General features: G+C 39.9%; 1 protein-coding gene across 2 annotated transcripts in view; it reads right to left on the reverse strand.

Annotated features, from left to right (window-relative positions):
- Positions 1-16008: 16008 nt before the first annotated feature.
- Positions 16009-20255, reverse strand: part of Trim9 (E3 ubiquitin-protein ligase Trim9) — a 57100-nt gene continuing 52853 nt past the window's right edge. For both annotated transcript variants that reach the window (XM_046618510.2, XM_046618511.2), the window contains one exon: positions 16009-19785. In XM_046618510.2, the coding sequence (XP_046474466.1) occupies positions 19457-19785 (329 nt within the window). In that variant the 3' untranslated portion in view covers positions 16009-19456. The remainder of the gene's footprint in view (positions 19786-20255) is intronic.

The following is a 20255-nucleotide window of genomic DNA, read 5'->3' on the forward strand; positions in this document are numbered from 1 at the left end:
TCTACTGCATCCGTTTCGTTATTTGCTAGTTTTAATTTCCGGTAATTGAGGTTAAGTCACGTGGTAAATGATGGTAAAATATTACTCGACCAAAAAACATTCAAGTTTTTTTTTTATTAGTTTCACCGTTTCACCGTGACAAATCACAGACTTTCATTATACGGCTCATTTGGAATTTAGGCGCATGTGGGAGAAACTGATGGCTTTGTGAACAAGTGGGTTTTATGCACCTACCGGAGAGTCGAATTGTCGAGAGGGAATCGCACGCACAATATACGTGTTGCAATTTGCTGCAGGTTGAATTTACGTGCGCGTTAAGTCCCGTACGTTCGATTTCAGAGCGTGTGACAGAGGCGCGCAATTTGGCCGATACTGGAATCATATTTCGTGAAAGTAATTGCGAAAGCCGCAAACCATGATCGGACGGCTGTTTTCGATAATTCGAACGCGGTTTCGATCGATTTATTAATTATTATCCTCATTAATTTTTGCCTCAGACTGTTCTTCACAAAATTATCAGCTGTTTCCAGGGAAATGACGACGCTATTTAATCCGGGTATATTATACCGCGTTCTTTGATGTATAATCGGGTAAAAGTCAGACTCTGTGAGAAGAATCCGTCTCAGCTACCTTGAACTGAAGCTTTTGAAGCGAAGGCTGTTATTCCGTTATGTATTCAAAAAATTCGCTGTTAAATCTGCGGAGAATCACGCTACGCGATCCTTTCAGGATAACACTGCTTCGCTTCACTTATAAATTACAATCCTTCATCCCCTGGGCTTATCGTACTTCGAAATAATCGCTTGTGAAGGCTCGAAATTCCCCGCCAGCCTTAAGAATTTTTTCAGCTTATTTTCCGACACATCCGTTTCAGAGCTGATCTCTTACGTTTCGTATCTTGTTGTGTCAATCCCTTTGAAACGTACTATTATACGCGTACAACGAAGCAGTGAATTCAATATAAAAATACACCGAATAGAATCGAATTGAAACGCGAAATCTCTCGTGAATCTTACTTTTCTATAAATGGAATCAGGATCAAATGTTGAATTCGTTGAAAACTTTTCATCAGGTTATTTATTCATGAAGAATATAAACTCTGGGAACATCAGAGTCGGTGTATTTTGTTCAGCAGTGGGTACATAAATGACTGCCTCGAGTGAAATTACCTCTTGGTACAAAATCCCGTCCCGCTGTACTCAAGACCCTAATCAGCTCTCGCATTTTCCGCCGCTACTGCGACATCTCCGATCTTTTCGTCGAGGGGAATTACGCGTGTAAACGGGAGTTCTAGATTTCCGAGGTTAATTAGAACGTTCGTAGACCTGCAATTTGGAACGTTGCCGTTTTCCCCCGGCAGGAAACCGTCGCGCAAATCATCCCTGCACAGCTTCCAACTGGTAAAATTAATCGCCGCTGATCCACTCCCGATAACTTTTTATACACAATGCCAAATTCTCAAGACGCCCGGTCATAAATCAAGGTAATTTTCACATTACCCCGTCCAAGGTGGCCACAAATTTTTAGGAATAAAATTCCACGTCATTTCCAGGCCCTCCAGAATCTAAGATCTATTTTTTCCTGACGTTTTCCCAGTTCTGGTAAGTTACTAAAACCTAAATCATTCAGCTCTGTATTCGGTTCAAATTCAATTCGAATTGAAACAAAATACAATGTACAAAAAAGCCAATTTAAGCCGATTTTTTTTCTGGACGCATAAATCTAAACTTCTTACCTCAAAAAATCATTATTAATTCCCATGACAGAAAACTGATAGTATTCCAGTTTTTTCCATGACCAAGTTAAAATTTTCCTGACAATTCAAGGTTTTCCGGAGGTGTGTGGCCACCCTGACCATCGAGCCTGAAAAGCTTCTCCGCTTTTTGTCCTTCCGATCTTTCCCCCTTGGAGTAATCCTGACGAGAAAAAGATCGAGAAAATGAACATGCGAGGCGGTGTAATTTAATTGACACCGAAATCGAAGTCAGCGGGTTCTCGTTGTAAGACCGATTTCTAGTAAACGAAAAGGGAGAAGAAAAGATTTGGCGAAACACGCGGCCGGGAATTGTTTCGTTCGGTTTTTACATCCCCCGGATAAAATTGGAACGCGAAGCGAGGTGAATTTAATCTTTTTCGCGGGTCGTCGGGCACCGCATATCGGAGTCCAGGCACGGAAAGTATCCGGAATATTTGACGCCAACTGACGGGCGCCACTCGCCGCGTTGCGTGAAGCTGCGTGTCCAACGCGTTCGCTCGAATTAATCTCTCGGAATGGCGGGATGAAATACTTCTCTCAGAGCTGGCGAGAAACTGGCCGAAGAAATATATATCCGCACAGCTCTTGAAGTTGCAGGGTGCCGAACCATATAAACGGTGATTCCCGAAGCCCCTCGCGTCACGCATTCTCCGTTTACCGAGCAGAGAAAAAAATGACTCAAATTTTCCGGTTACGGCGAAAGAAATGTTTCATTGATTCAAATCAATATGGTTTTACTCACAAGTGAGGTATTCCGGATCGGTATATCCGGTTTGATTTCTTTTGTAGTATGTTATAGTAGACTAAAAACTATAAACGACATGTATTTTTTTTTTTTTTTTTTCAAATTCCATTAAAGACTTTAAGGTGGTGAAACTATCCTCCAAAGTAAGGCATGTCAAGGGGCGATTTGGTATAATACTCTTTAAACAAATCCAACTAGAAAAGTTTTCTCATAACGAGATATAAAAAATGTAACGGTGGTTTTACCCCCTTAAAGTCTTTGGTGGAGAACATGACATTTCTTTCGTCACATTTGATCGCTATATTTGGCGAATCTGATAACGATTAGTTTTACTGTTTTTCAAAATCCATCGAAATTCACCAAACAATACGATTCTAAAGTTATAAAAAAATGGAACAATAATATGATCTTTTAAAAATAGTCATTAAACTTTCTCCACTCGAATTTACGATCTTTGATATCTTTCTATATCGAGATGAGGTTCTGTTAATTCAATTTAAATAAATTGACCCCCTTAATTTTACCATTATTTTCGTTTGCCAGATTTTTTTACTGGACTGTACGGTCCTCAATATGTCAATCAGTAACGACTAAGAAGTTTAATTTAAAATTAGCTTCAATTGTCTACTCAAGGTGCGTCCCCGTTACCATTTCGCACATTTACAATTTCCGTCCCTCGCTGGTGTAACTTCCTGTTTCGAAATATCCGCCCTTTCTCGTGAATACCGGAGGTGGTTAAGCCCTGAGGACCAATAAAGGGATGAAACGAAAACCGTGTCGCAGTTAGGTGAAAGATAGAGGCTTGTATTCGCACTTAGGAACACGTTATAACCTTCGTCGGCTTAATTATAACTCGATACAATACTAAACAGTGACAATAAGGAGTGAATTATTCAGGGTATAGTGGTTGCTTGTTGTACGTGCGTCACGGTATGTTTCACACAGATATCTGATGCATTTGTACGTATATATGTATACATGCTGATGGAAACTTGCGACGGCCTCACTTACCCCTGCAGTGCGAGGAATAATATACCTAATTAATCACCTCCGATTGCCTGCAGTAACGAATCCCACACATCGAAGTCTGACACCAGACTCAGTCACCGTTTGTCTTCCTTTCGAGAATGTAAACTGATCGAAGTGGATCGGACGTAGACGTACAGTGTAATATAGACAACCTACGATATAGTTAGACACTGAAAACTAACATGCCCATTTATGTAATACGTAGTATAAAATAGACAACCTACAATGTAGTTAGACCCTGAAAACTAACATCCCCATTTGTCTAATACGTAGTATAAAATAGACAACCTACAATGTAGTTAGACCCTGAAAACTAACATCCCCATTTGTGTAATACGTAGTATAAAATAGACAACCTACAATGTAGTTAGACACTGAGAACTAACATGCCCATTTATGTAATACATAGCATAAAATAGACAACCTACAATACAGTTAGACACTGAAAACTAACATGCCCATTTGTCTAATACGTAGCATAAAATAGACAACCTACAATACAGTTAGACACTGAAAACTAACATGCCCATTTGTCTAATACGTAGCATAAAATAGACAACCTACAATACAGTTAGACACTGAAAACTAACATGCCCATTTGTCTAATACGTAGCATAAAATAGACAACCTACAATACAGTTAGACACTGAAAACTAACATGCCCATTTGTCTAATACGTAGCATAAAATAGACAACCTACAATACAGTTAGACACTGAAAACTAACATGCCCATTTGTCTAATACGTAGTATAAAATAGACAACCTACAATACAGTTAGACACTGAAAACTAACATGCCTATTTGTTTAATACGTAGTATAAAATAGACAACCTACAATACAGTTAGACACTGAAAACTAACATGCCCATTTATGTAATACGTAGTATAAAATAGATAACCTACAATGTAGTTAGACATTGAAAACTAACATGCCCATCTATGTAATAAGTACACAGTTCATGATACACATATTATAAAATATCCAGCAGATACGTTACGCGTCATTAATGAATAAAGTGTTATTACAAGCAGTTTATCAGTGTTAATCAAGAACCCTATCCACGTTACGTGCGGTAATATCCACGATTCACCGACATGAGACACCCGCGCACACTCAACGACATTTGCTTTCTCCTTCTCGTACACCTTTCTTCTTCTAAAAAAAAACAAAAAACAAAATGATGAACCGACACGTTTCTACCGTCGACAACCGAATTTATCGTTAGTGGTGATCCCAGAGAGAAGATCCACGCTGTAGGCAAGAATCGCGCCGTCTTATCCATACGTATAAGATCCAAGCCTCGACTCGTTTCGTTGGTCCATTAGCAAGGATCGCTAAATGGAGTCGAGACAGTTTCGTGCGTCTCCGAGTACTGCGCCGTTCTCTGTGCTAATCACTTTAGCTCTTGCAGGTTCTCTTGTATTATTCCTTGTAAGTATCGTTGCGAAGAGCTGCTGAACGCGGCGCCATGTTTGCTTGCTTCTCGCTAGCCGCCCGAAAGGATCGTGAATTATGAAACGGCGAGAGTGAGATGGGAATTTCAAAATTTGATAACTTACAGAGCTGTGCACGGAAATTTGGCCTCTTGAATTATAAGCACACGGGATACGTCGACGAGGCAAAAGCGGCCTCGGTATAGTGTTTTAGAAGTCTGCACCCACTTTGCCGGCTTCTACGACTACCAACTTCGGTAACTCGAGCCGCTCACTGCAGAAGGGTTTGCCAATCTCGTTGCAAAGTCAAGACTCACTTACAGACGCGCCCAGCGTTCCACGTACAGGGTGTACTTTAGGGTGGTATTTAAAAACGTTACTTTCGACCGGCTCGCCCCTAAAATCGGTTTCACATAATTCAAAAATAATTCCTTAACGCTTTCAGATTTATATCTCAACTCCAACACGTGCCCCCAAGAGCTTGGATTTCCTCAATGAATCTTTTTATACTTTTCTGGTGTAAAAGGGTTTTTTGGGACGCTGATTACGAAGCTGGACTCTAACTTTGAAAATTTAAAGTGACGGACCCAATATGGTGGACCAAAACCCCAAAAGCCACTTGATATTGTGATATATGATCTACTATTATATTTTCAACTTCTTAATTTCGAGATCAGATTCCTAATCAGCGAGTTTGAAAACCCTCGAGTACCGAGTTTTATCGAAATGAAATGTTTTTTTGGATTCTGCGCCACCAAATTAGATCCGCCGTTTTGAATTTTTTGACGTTGAGTCCTGATTCGTAATCAGCTACCCAAAAAAACCTCTCTACGTCAAATCTCATTTAAATCCGTTCAGCAGATTTGACGTGCCGCCGCAAGGGTTGAATGGAATCCACCCTCTTTGGAGCTCGGGTTAGAGTTAAGATAAAAATGTGAATAAATTAGGGAATTATTTTTGAATTATCTGGAGCCGATTTTGAGGGCGAGCCGGTCGAAATTCAAATATGACCTTTTTAAGGACCACCCCAGACTGCGTGGCTACTTCAAGGCGAATTTCCCGCCAAGGTATGAATACAAGAGAAAAACGAGTTTGAGGGGGATGAGGATGCCGAAGCGTCTCGACGCCTCGACTTATAATTGCAGTCGTCCGCTAGCGACGGGAGACACTTTGCTAAAAGGTAAATTAAAAATGGTAATTGATGGTAGAGTGGGAGAGAAGAGGATGACGCGAAGAAGGCGCGATGTCCTTCGATGGAATCTCTTTATCTTTTCGCTTCTCTTCTTTTTCTTCATCCCCGCACTTTCAGACCTCGAGAGCTGCGGGAGTGGGTGGAAATATTTTCTTCTAAATTCCCTTTTTGCAGCGGAAGGACGCCTCGCTAGCACTGAACCGTGAACGTATAGCAATACAATTGCGAGTCAATGACGCGTTCAATCCCGAATCCTCCGCATGACTACATCATACACCATGCATTCATACCTATAAGTATATACGTACGTGGGCTCATAAATATACCTGGATATGGAGGACGTCGCAGTTTGAATGATTCTCTGGCCCTTAGGTGTGGCAAAGGTACCCCGTGCTTTATATTTCGATGCACTCTTCGTGATTCGGGATCATGGAATAATGAAATTTAAGGGGTCAAGAGGTTGAAAAATCGATTTTTAAGTACTTTTCATGAAGAGCCATTTCAATTTATTAACATAATAATTTGTATATATGTCGGGGCAACATTGAACTTCATTCCGATATTTTTTATTTGGAAAAATAATGATTTTTAAATAGCCTGGATTATCCGAAATAAAGAATAATAAAAAAGATCTAGTTGATGTAAGGTATTATCTGATTTTTAGGCGAAGTAATAAGTAAAATATTAATTTTTAACAAAATGGCGACTTCTCAAAAAAAAAATCCGATTTGCCATAAAAATTTTTGCCTTAGTTTCTTTATAAAATACAAAATATTTACCGGCGAGAAAAAAATCCTTCGATCAAGGACTGAACGATATATGCATGAAGCTTGTTTAAAAATTTCAGGCTGATGGGTTCAACCGTTTCGGAGAAATCTTGTTCACCGACTTTGAAAACATAGTTTTGAGAAAAACGCGGTCAAAGTTTCAAACGCTCCGGGGCGACTTTGCAAATGTGCGCGTAACTTGGAGAATATTTGTCGAATCAATGTAAAATTTTCAGTGTATATACCTAAACATATATATATATGTATGTATATATTACCAAAATAAAATTTTTAAAAATCGAGTTTTGAAAAATTCCGACCCTGGGCAACCCCTAAAATCATAAAAATGTAAATTTACGTCGCATGTGTACCTATATAGCAAAAAACGACAAATAAAAAAATAAATGAAAGGAAATAAAAATGTCTGCATAACAGCTCGTCCGTCAAAGCTGCCCCGACGTCGAGGATCGTTTCTGTTTCTTGAAGTCTCATTCCTATCGCCCGTAGAGTCAGGCCTGCAAGAAAGTCCCCGGTGTATTGAGTTGGAAGAGGGAGCGGAACGAGCTGTTGCGAGCCAGGAAAGATCAAGCTCAAGCTCAAGCTCAAGCATAAAGCTCAGGGCTCAAAGCTTCCCGGGGCTTTCAAGTTTCGAGTTCGAGATCGAACTCCACTTTCCTGTTGTTTTTCCACCCTGGCTATGGGCAGGCACTCATCCCTGCCCCCCTCCCCCCACCCAACTCCCCCCCCCCCCCCCCCCCCCCCCCCCGCAGATCGTCCCCAGGCCCCGAAACTATACCGAAAGCTCCCCAACCCCTTCCGAACGAGTCTGCCAAACTCTTGAGAACCGAATCCTGCTTCAACTTCTCTTCGTATCAAAACGAGCCTCCACCTAATCCTGCCACCTCGGTTATCGATACGCGAAGGTTTAATCGATGATGAAAAATGAATGATGGGCCCTTTTTTATCTCGTTCGAATGATGTCGCTGGTCCTTTACTACCTTCGATGTGTTAGACCCTTTGAGAAAATCTTTTCACAGCATTTACTCCCTCCTCGAGAAAGAAGAAGACGACTTATTCTTAAAGATAAATGGACCCCAGTGTCCGAATCAAAAGCTTTAGCGGCTGTGTAATCTCTGGCGATGTCATTTGTGCCAGTGACAGTGGACACACAGGATGCCAAAAAATCCCTGTACGTAATAGAAATGAAATTGAGCAGATTCGGATGACACTATTTAATACATTAAGGAGATCCGCGAGTGAAATTTTAGCCCTACGATACATGTGTGCTGAGAAGCCGCTGATTTTTTTTTTATTTTTTATTCTTTCTTTGTTTTTGGATAAAATCATTCCCCATGTCGAAAAATAATTTCGGAAAAATCTGGGATATTTTCGAAAATGATATTTTTGAACAACGAAGAATGAAAATTTATATGAATATACAAACCCCGTTACTACGAAATATTTTATTTTTTTTTTTTTTACTTTTCCGTCTCACTTCCGCTACTTCTGCTACTTCTAGATCTATATCTCAAGAGAGTAGAAGTCATAAAACATGAAATTGAAGAGCTTGCCAGTATGAAAAAGTGCATTTTAGTGGTTTTTATTTACTTAAAAACGTATCTGCTCCTTTAAATACTTGATATCAAGATTCGTCGGTTATAATAAATAACAATAATAATCAGCGGCCTTGTAGCACATATGTATCGTAGGGCTAGAATTTCACTTAGAGATCCCCTCAACCCCTTAGCAGTCGGACGAAAATGATATTTTCGTGCTACTTTTGGGTTGAAAAAAAAAAAATCATATTTCTCCTATAATTCAAAGACCTCAAAAACGATGATTTGCCAAATCACAGTCAAATCGACGTAGTAAAAATATGTTTTTTTTCTCAAACGCCCACATAAGTGTCACGACAGAAAAGTGGCACGACTTTTTTCCGCCTATATATATGTCACTAACAGTCAAGGGGTTAAGAGTATGAGATAAAACTTTCCAGGTACTTAGAAAGTTCAAAGTGATAAAACTCTGTTGACGTTGATTCGATTCTAATGTTTTTCCGCTATTCCCAAATATCAAGTCAGATATACCTATCTCTGAATGTGAATTCTTCAAGTTGAACCCACGAATTGTCACATCGACCAATGTGGTTGAATCGTAAATTGCAGCCCGGTGCACGAGTCAGTTTATGAGAAGCGATTCGACCCGAATCCGAGAAAAGTGAGTTTCCGGTGTAGTTTGGGGTAGGAAATTAAAATGCGCCACCCTGTACGAAGTACAGAAGTTGTGGCAGTGGCACGACCACCTCTAAGGCCAGAGCCGATCGATCCGGCGTTGCAGTTTCGGTGTTTGTCGTTTCGGGCGTAGTAACGCCGCCTGGCGTGCCTCGAGCTTTCAGTCAGCCAACTTCCAACCCGGTAGCGAAAGCTTCGCGCGAGCGCACTTTATCGCTCTGGCGGCTACAGGCAACGCACACTTCGCCGACATAAACGCGTAAAGTTCGTTTCTGGTCCCCGTCGCGTGTCCCGTAAATACGGGGGTCCAACGAACCGCGTAAATAATCAACAACAATTAAATTAAAAGCTCATATCCCGGGAGGCCGCAAGCTGCGGATTGTCCGAAATACCGATGCTCGATGTTCGCGTTGATGTTGATGCGTGCAGATCTCGTTATTCTCGCTTTTTCGCTCATTTCGTTTCATTCCATTTTTCTATCGACGAATTGAATATTCGACGAGACACTTTGACAAATTTAATTATTATCGTTTGCACTTTGCGATATATTATACCTAGCTCTCTACGGTGGAAAAATGTTTTCAACAAATATATGAAAAAATTTTAAACATCGCTGTCAGTCAAATTTTTCTACGCTTAAATACCTCTCGTTTTATACCATGATTATTTTCGCGTGATTCGATCCTCTTCAGCGATTGGACAGAAATTTAATAACGCAAAGTTTTCAAATACCTTCAGAGTTTCGACAAAGAAACTGAAACTTGGATGATATATTTAATAAAATATTGAGCTCAAATTACGCTCAAGATAATCAGAGGTTAAAAGATTTGTTCAAAATTTCATTTGTTACAAATATTTAGAAGTATATTTTTCTGCACAAGCGGAGCTCTTGTGCATACGTATTTCAACGAAAAAAAGGCACAACGTTATCGGGTTGAAAATAATTTTTCGATGCTAGCGCTGGTAACTTGATTGTAACAATTTTTCAAAAGCTTCAAATTATTAAAGCCATGCCTACGGAATATCTGTATAAATTCTCTCGCGCTTATGAATAGAAGATCGAAAAAATAAAGCTTCGATTAGCGTGCGTAAGCTTAATATATAGATATATGCGTAGAAATAAATGGTCCCCTGGGGTTGGTTCGACAGTCCTGCACCAGACGGGGACCCCTTATGGGGAAATTGACAAATACCTGATCGGATCCCGAGCTCCGCCGGCATTGTACGTCGGGAACAAAGGAATATATCCCCGGCATCGTAATTATCCAGGCTCGATCCTGTTAATTAAGAAGTCGCAAAGTTATACGATTTTATTGTCGCCTTTGTGGTCCGATCCTGTCTGACAAAGCCACAATTATTCCAAAACTTTTTATGAGGAAATTGGCTCCTGGTGCGAGTCGAGGTATTAATATTACTCGACGTTGGGTTGCGAAGAGATGAGAGAATATTCGTAACCGATACTTTATCAGAAGTTGGAGTTTAGGCTGGTAAGTAATACTTTTATACTTACATCATCGACAAGGGTTCGCTGAGTAAAATTCTTTGCAAATGTAAATACAACGAAAACCGAGGGATTCATTTAATACTATTATGATTCTTAGAGGAAACTCTGAATATTCTGAAATATCAGTTCCCGTTAAAAATACAGATGAAATATTACGGATTCAGATTTCACGTATCATATGACAAAATGTTATCTGCGTTGCGAAAAAGTAACAGCATATAATTCTCATCGTAATTTGCGAGCATATAAATGTCGTGGAATAATGGTTCGAAAGCTATCGATACGCAAAATCTTGTAAAGCTTTTTTCGCGCTGACTTGATTTCATGCAGGGATAATTATTATTTATAAACGTATAGTTTAGCGCCGGTCGGCTGACCAAAGTCAAGTTCTCAGGGAGGATTCAGGGTAAAGGTTTCGGAGCCGGGACCGAAGTTCACGACTTGATTTACGAGGGAGGCAAAATGACGAGGGGTCGCCGCCCGGAGCCTTCGGCTTTTCGCCGCTTGACCATGTACATCATAGATATACGTATTGTACGTACATAAAACGAAGAACGTTATACCCTGAAGTATAAGGTACATAATATACCCATCGCGTGTACATGATGTAACGAAGGGGGGGGGCCAAAGCGTTATACACTGCAAACTGCTACGCCGGAGGCAATTTCACGGCCTATCGGGGTAACGAGACTCCTGGGGAAAACTTCGCCGCTGCTGCAGCTGCACCCTGACGACGCCTGAAGCGCATCGCGAGTCACGAGTCACGAATCAGCACTCCCAGGACGGCGCTAGGACCCCCCAAAACGGGACTGCGGACATCGAGAAAGAGGGCGCAAAGTGATTTTTCTACCCAGACGTCTCAATCGTCAAATTAACCTTGAGGATAGATATGTGGTGTATAAAAAGGAAAGAATCACGAAACGAAGACTGAGAGAGTGCTTAAACTTAGGTGAATTAAGACCAAATACGTCATCTTAAAGCGTAGGGGGGGATACAGTTTGGGTGATCTAAAATCGTACCTATTTTTGGGATTTTTTTTTTTTTTTTTTCAAAGAAAATGTACGTACTTAGAACCATTTGAGTTGGACGGCTTTGTTATATATATTTTCGAGGAAATTTTAGAATTTTTTTCATTGAAATCGGTAACAGAATATATAATAATCGTATGAGTTTACAGCCAGCCCCCCCCCCCCTCCCCCCCTTTAATGCAGAGAAACCAGAAAAAGTATCCAACAATAAAACAGCAGATTTCGTGTAACGATCTGACGCTTTACATCGAAATAGATTTATCTCATTGTCGGCAAAATTCATGTCAAACTGTTTGTGCGGAGTTCATGACTGATGAAAAATATCGGTTATCGTCCGTTGAAGTCTGAAAAACTATACGAATTTTGCATTCACGTTATAATATACGTACGCGATAATATATACCTAATTGTTAGTCGTCTCAAATTATATCACTGAACTATATCGATCGAGATTTGCAGTAGTAGACTTTTTTCTACGTACGTACCGAAAGAACAGTTTTCTTATAAACTTTGGTCAAAACTAATCTTGTTTCTTGATTCCAAACTTCTATTTTTTGATTTGTTCCAGTTTAAAATTTTTTTTACCCTGCTGTACTGTACTAACTGTTTTTGTACATATTTTTTACACTCTGATCAGGTCGAAATTACATTCTTTCCAGAAATCCGATAACGGGAAATTACAATTTTCACCCAAAATTGGACAGAACGTTCCTTCGAATTTAGACAGGCTAATTCCATTCGAATGGTTTTGCATATCAAGGCGACATCCCTCGGGGCTGTAGGTATACATACCTATATATGTGTGTATGTATATATATATATATATATATATATATATATATATATATACATATTTATTTATATATACGTATACGTGTATAATATTTTTAACATGGAAAGGGTATTTTTAGGGAGGGTCAAAAAGGTTGGAAAAAGGTCGCCCCCGCGGGTGGGAAAATCGACAAGGACCCCTAATTACATCCCTTAAAAGCGCGGAGCTGAGCCCGCGGGCTGAACTCACCGAGCTTCATGTTTGTATATGCACATTAATACACCTGCATAATCGCCTATCACTGTGCCCACTAACATTCTTCGGCAAATCACCTACCTTTACACGTCAGATGCACGTGCGTACAGGGCGTCTGCTCCTCCCCCCCATTTCATCCCTGTTTCAACCCTCGACTCTCTCGCTCACCGCGTTATTTCCCGAGATGCCATTAGCCGTATAGATGACGGGGATGCGACCCGGAACCCCTGCAGACTACCCTAGGATATTTTACATCCACTTTGGACCCAGCGATCATATTCCTCCTGCAGCAGCGATATTCTTGTTCCGACTAATCTTCATCGCGCGTATAACCGATAACAGCGCTCGTGATACGCTTCGCTGCATAGATTTCTCCATCAAATCGTCCCTCTCCATTCGCTGTAAACTTCACGTCACATATTGAAGATCTTGTTCCAAGATTACACCTCACAGGTATAAATTATATTATATAATATTGTATAAATAATATTATATATTAAATGAGAATTATACCTTTGAGGAATATAAGAATGTCGAAAATTATTATTCTGTCTTCTTATTTCACCTCTCGTGTTCAAATACATACACCTTTGTGACAGACGAAGTTCAATGGTAAATGCGAACGACAGACGGCAGCACATGTACACCCGTATATGGCAGAACTTGCGAGCCAAATTCTACCGCCCCGGTCTCTCGTCGAAGACGAAATATCGACTAAACTACTCCTGCCACCATGTCGTTCGGCGTGTAACAGCCCTCGGCAACCGGCGAGTACTCGTAGCGATCGTGCGGGCGAAACACTCTTCGAGGTGTCTCAATGGCGGCCATTTTGATTCCTTACCAACGCTCGAATTCGTTCACCCGACATGTCGAATCACGTACTAGGTATGTAACCGCGCAACTTTGTACCTATCGACGATTTTCGGACTGCAACTGTATTAATAATGGTAATAAGAATGATCGGGGATACGATTAATTCTGGAACATTCCAATTCGCGAATCACTCACGTTCATTTCCCTCCAAGACTTGTAAGCAGTAAATACAGTAGATGCATAGTTCGCAGCTGGCGCAATCAGCACGAGTGCTACTCCCGTAATGAGCACACCTCGTAAATGCTCGCTCTTCTCGGAGCTATGCACCCCACGAGGGAGAACCAACGAAGAGAATAGAAAGGCGGATCCCCTGTAGCTACGTGCATCAACCACTATTCGGCAAGATCTCGTCTTCGCGGGGAAGGTAAGAAATTAGCCTCTTACGCGTCGCTGAATGTACGAGCTGAAGCTACCATGAAGAGCTTCACTGATGGCTTCGCGAAGCGATCGCGCCGAGGTGTTATTATCGTCGTTCTTATACCGGGGGACGGATTTTTCACCGGAAGTCGGTTACCAAATATTCTGATACAATTTTACGGCGCGATTCACGTCGCTTGTAATGGTTTTGGGCGATGGTCAAATGGATGAAAGAAGATGCTCCTATAAAAGAGTGACGGGTTTTAGGTGGGATCGTTAATTATATTTATATACTACAGCGACGACGGGCTCGTGGGAAAATAAATATTCAAGTTTGTAGGGTGAAACGAAGGTCTATATTATGCCGCGTAAAACGTTACCATAGCAATTAGAATTCTAATCAAGAAGTTGCGTTTAAGTCTAAGGCTGCGGTTACGACCGTCGAGCGACTGTTGCTGAAAGATACTCGAGTAGAGACGATATAAAATCGCTAAAACTGTTTTAAAAACAAGTCGAGGAGTTGGACTGCCGGTGGGATGCGGATGTACCATTATTGTTTTAAAATTAAATTATGTCCCTGCGAAACGACTCGGTGTGTGAGTAGAAAGAAACGATGAGAACGTGGCGCGAGCTTGTAGGATAATGATAATAAAACCCGCTGGCTATGCCAACGGTTATTTTTATTCTCACCACTGCAACGATTCAATTAACGCAAAAAGGACCCTTTTCCGTCCGACGTTTAGTCGAGTTTATTTCAAAGCTTTTATCGCGCTACATCTCAGGATCTACATGCCTTACCAACTTTATTCCCGGTAAGAAATAAACGAAGAAAAACGATATAACGAATCGTTGAAACAACGTCGTTTTAACCGTATCACCTCACGGAGAGTTCCAGGAATTATTGAACAGCTGGGCAAGAAAACGGATAAACTTTGCGAAGCTGAATCGTATAATATATACGTGACTGAGAGTTTGACAGATTGGTTTATCCGAAGTTCCGAAACTCGCGTCAATAAAGCTCTTCGCAGTAGTTCGGCTTCTCTCATCACCGATCTTTTTATTTCGATTCCGACTTCCTTTTTTCACATTCCATGATCGATGCCCAGCTCGATACTTCGCCCGAATTTCCGGTTTTACTTTACTCTTCGCGCCCTGTATTTCGCCTCCGACGAACCTGAAAGAAACAAGACAAACCCGGCAGTTCTTTTCGCGGTTTATGAACATCACGAAAATCCAAAGAATATCCTTCACAGCGGGCTGCATATATGTATAGGCGTTGAACGACGTTGACGTGCGAAATGATCTGTGAGCCAAAACGGCTGACAGGTATTATCGATAATACGACACGTGAATTGGCTGCGGAAGGCAGGGAAAAGGGAGGAATCCCTGTCCCACCGTATCAGAAATCCCTTCGGACGGATTCGGTGAGGATCTGCGCGAAACGAAAGAAAGAAAGAATGAAGGATCAGACGAAGTGTGTAACAAATAAAGTAAGAGAGTGACGGAGGAAAAAGTGCAGAAAAATAAGGCATTCTCATTCCTTCCTCTCCTTCTAAATTTCATTATTCACTATAATTTATTCATTTATTCATTTATTCATTTACGGATTATTACAGTAGAATAGTTGGGTCGCGGTCGGTCTTTTTGTATATCGACACAATAATGTCTAATGATGATGTTATACATACATACAAATATATCATATATTTGTATATATATATCATATGTAACATATATTTATATGTATAGTAAATATATAGATGTTGTATTGATTTTATATATATGTATAGTATTTACAATTTATTTACAATGTCCTCGTAATATGCGACGTATTAAGAACACGCAATCTTACAAACCTAATTAAGCCATGCTCGTAGATATTATATATTTAGAATTACGTATACATATTATTATAATTATACGTCCAATGTCTCGATCCTTCTCGTCAGATATTCACCTACATTGATTGTATTTCTGTATATATTGTACCGAAAAATCAAGAAATACTATAATGAAAAAACAGCGAGGAATACGGAGATTTTTTTAAATAATAATAATAATAATAATAATAATAATAATAATAATAATAACAGTAATAACAACAATGATAACAATAATAAAAATCATTAATGGAACGACCGAAGAAGAAACAAGTTGGATAAAAAAAAATACAAAAATAAAAATTGTAATCAAAGAAAAAAAAAGCAAAGAAGCGCGTCAATCGCTTCGTGAAATCTATCCATCTAATTATTAGAGACTAGAAAAATGTATAATATTATATGTATACCTATAGCTGAATTTATTTTACATTGGATGGTTCCATTCTTTCTTTTGTTTATTGTAGGCATATATGTATACATATACATATACATATATACTGTGTATGTATGTGTATATCATATATATATATTAAATCGCATCTAAGTGCAGGTCTAAGTGTGTAGTGGGACGTCGATAATTTGAAGAGATGGATCAGCGCGTAGGAGAGGGCGGAGCAAGAGCCACGGAAGATTCTGGATATCGGGGCAATAAATCATCTTACGTGGTAGCCGGGATTAAAAATGAACACAATGAAGATACTTCAATTAGAGCTAGGAAAAATGAGCCTCAGATTTTGAGAAAAATCGAAGTACTCGATGAAAGTAGTTCGTCCTCAGATATACCAATTTACACAGATAAGCTTTCCCCCGAAAAAAATATACTTGATGAAAGCTATGATTAAGAACAGATTCGGCCTATTTCCGTGACTGCTGACAGCTCTGATAAACTAAAGCCCAATGGAACTGAAATGCACTGTGATGATGATGATGATGATGATGATGATGATGATGATAGTGTGTTTTTATTTGAGGGGAACTGCAATTACGTATTAGCGTCGTCTAAATATGGTGAAAAGAAGAAGCTTTATTACGATACAGTGCTGCCTACGATTAGAAATTATCTGGCCCTCGATGACAAAAACTTAATCTTGACTAATACGGACGACAGTTTCCAACAAGTGTGGGTCGAAATGAAATCTCGGTCTACAAGCATACCCCAGTAGGCCCAACGAATCTTCACTTCCTGATCCAATGGATGTCAAACCGCTTGGCCAAAAAGAACAGGCCTTAACTGCTGAAGAACTGGCAGATCTTCACAGATCATTGAATCCTCGTCCAAGTGAAGACGAGCGAGTTGGAGATCCAGAAGATCTAACAGCTTCTCTCTTGCCGTTTCAACGAGACGTTCTCGCATGGTTTCTTTGGAGAGAGAGAAGTAAACACCTTTCGGCGGAATTTTCGCTGATGGTGTGGGTTCGGTTGAAACGTTGACCATTATAGCCCTCATTATTTTAACTATAACGGATGCACATGATGACGTCAATGACGAAATTAAGGATGGTACATTGGTGGTGTGCTCATCTACGCTTCCTTTTAATTGATAAGATGAAACAGAAAATCATGTGAAACAAACAAAGTATACTATCTCTTGAACTGGGTCATAGAACTGATGGAGTAAAGGAACCAAGACGTTTGCCCAGAATTGATATAGTTATTACCACTTATAATTTAATTTGCAAAGATTATGAAGATGCCTAGATCCTCTACCAGATCAATTGGAAAAGACTTGTACTTGATGTGGCTCATACAGTACGCAATTATATAAACGAGACATCGGAAGCAGTTTGCAGGCTCTCAGGGCACTACAAGTTGGGCTTTAACTGGTACACCTATACAAAACAAGGAATCAGATCTGTACAGCCTTTTGAAGTTTCTGAAATGTTCACCATTTGATGGTCGGCGTGTCTGGAAGCGGCTGGTTATTAAGAATGCTGTTTAACACAAGAGACTAGCTATTGTCATGAATGATCTATATATTAAATCTATCTGATATCCTTTTTAGAATACAACAACGATAATAATAATAATAATAATAATAATAATAATCATTATGTTACCTATATAATAATTCGATATGATTAAGTACCCTATAGATCGAAATCAAAAAATCACTTTGTGGTACAATGTCACGTGGTGTACGTGGCGTATACGTATCGTTACGTTTGAAAAATACAGTCTTTTATAATTATTAATAATAGCAATAATAATTGCGAGTGAAAAAATCTTATAATCACGATACAAAACATGTATATATATATATATATATATATATGTATATATAATGATATATATATATGTATATGTAATGAATTATATTTCGACAATTTCAGAAATATGACCACCTTGACGTAACATATTTGCAATATGTTTTCATTGTTTTATTGTTTCTTAAACGAAGTCTGTATTTCAAGATTACATTGCAGGCCAATGATTGTAAAATTTTCTGAAACACGTTCCACGGAAAATCTTCGATGAGAAAAAATTATCACGGTGTCAATATTCGTAGTACAAAAATCGTTTGTATTTGAATACATGTAAAAAGCTTGGACCGCGAGGATTTTTCTTGTTCAGAAATTTGGCAAAAAGCTCTTGAGATCAATTAGAGATAATGAAAAAAAGAAGAACAGCTCTTTGAAGTTCTTCTAGAACTTCAACTGTTAATTATGTAAAAATTCAACGACGTCCCCCTTCAAGGTAGTCATACACGTATCGAAAGTTACAAGTATCTATAAAAACGGCTACATCTGGCAAAACATAGTCTATTGTAAACATAGGTATAAAACTAGCAAGTTTAAGTATAATAACAACCCCGTTGAGCGCGTGATGACAAGGATCATGAAATATGTCTATAGGTATAAGTTAGAGATAACAATGATGCAGAATCCGAATGGTGAAAAAAAAAAAAAAAAAAATAAAAAGAATAAACAATAAAAAATCATACAAACAAAAGAAAACTAACTTTTTTATTTTATAGAAAAGGGGAAGCGGTTGCAGTATTTGGAATAAATTTTATTACCGTGTACCCACATACCATGCGTATGCTAAAATTGTGCCATTAATCGCATAAACGATTGTACAACGTTCAAAGGATCAACGGATGAATCGCACAACCCTAATCATACGTACACTTGGGAACCATGAATCTCACAATCAGACGGATAATTTTTTCCACTCGACAGTTACGTTGGCAACACAGAGAAACCTACAGCGCCACATTGGGCGAGCGCGAAACGAACTCAATCTCAATAAGCGTAACATAACCCGTGACCGTGTCAATCCAACAAGTCATTATTCTCGCGGTATTTTAAGGTTAGATTCGACGGTCATGGGTTATGTTACGTTTATTGAGATTGAGTTCGTTTCGCGCTGAGCCGGCTGTGGCGCTGCAGGTTTCTCAGTGTTGCCAACGTAACCGTCTAGTGTAAAAAATTAGCCGTCTCAGATTCATTGTCCTCGAGTGTACAATGTCATACCTAAGATAATAGTGGGGGTCAATTTTCCTCCTCAATAATTTTCTCCAAGGTGTCAGACGATCCGTTATCCTTGTGATTAGCGGCGTTGCATCGGGGGAAAAATTGGGCGGTGCCAACGGGGCCGACGAGGAGGCCCTTCCTGAGGACGTTTAGGTACCCCTAGCTCTGCACTATGTCGTTGAGGTACTCGTCGTGGGTGGCGAGGAGGTGCCGAGGTACGTCCAGGGCCGTGTGAAGGGTGACGCAGACCCCCCGATTCAGGCTTACCGCCGGGTAGAAAACGCCGTAGAGATCGCGGAAGGCCACGCCGCCCTGCGGCTGGTCGTTTACGAAGAAACGCAGCGTGTGCGTCGTCTCCAGGTCCAGCAAAACGCCCACCGTCGATCCCTGCTGCACGCCGCCCTCAGTCCGTTGCGCGTGACCGCCGGCGTGCATGAACCACGACCTCTGACGGTCGATGTACATGCTCCAACCCTTGTCGTCTTTACCTGCGGGGAAAATACCGGCCCGAACACCGTCTTGAGTCTCGCTCTTCTACTCGAGTCGAGTGTGAAACGTAGCGAGAAAATAATTGGCGCGGAAAAGCGTCGGTGACATTTTTTTCAGAATTTTTTCAACAAAGGAATGCGCGATGCTGTAGATACGTATGTATATACATTAAGGTTGTCATTATATGGAGTTCAAAAAAAAATTCACTATTGAACGTGTCAAATCGGTTCCAAATGGTGAAAAAAAAAAATTCCCTATATTTTTCAGACTCCTATTTCATTCCCCTAGTCACCCTGTTTGAGCGGGAAGTTTAAAACTTTTCGAAAATATCCTCATTCACTATATTTTGTACTGTATTTTTGTTTCAAAGTTATTCGTAGGCAAAAAAATCCACAATCTCGAATATTCATTGAGATTCGTCTTCTTTTCAGTGAAAAAAAAATAATCGTTTTGTCAATCAGACATAATT

Source organism: Neodiprion pinetum, chromosome 3 (genome assembly GCF_021155775.2).
Source record: "Neodiprion pinetum isolate iyNeoPine1 chromosome 3, iyNeoPine1.2, whole genome shotgun sequence".
In the NCBI taxonomy this organism is placed as follows: Eukaryota; Metazoa; Arthropoda; class Insecta; order Hymenoptera; family Diprionidae; genus Neodiprion; species Neodiprion pinetum.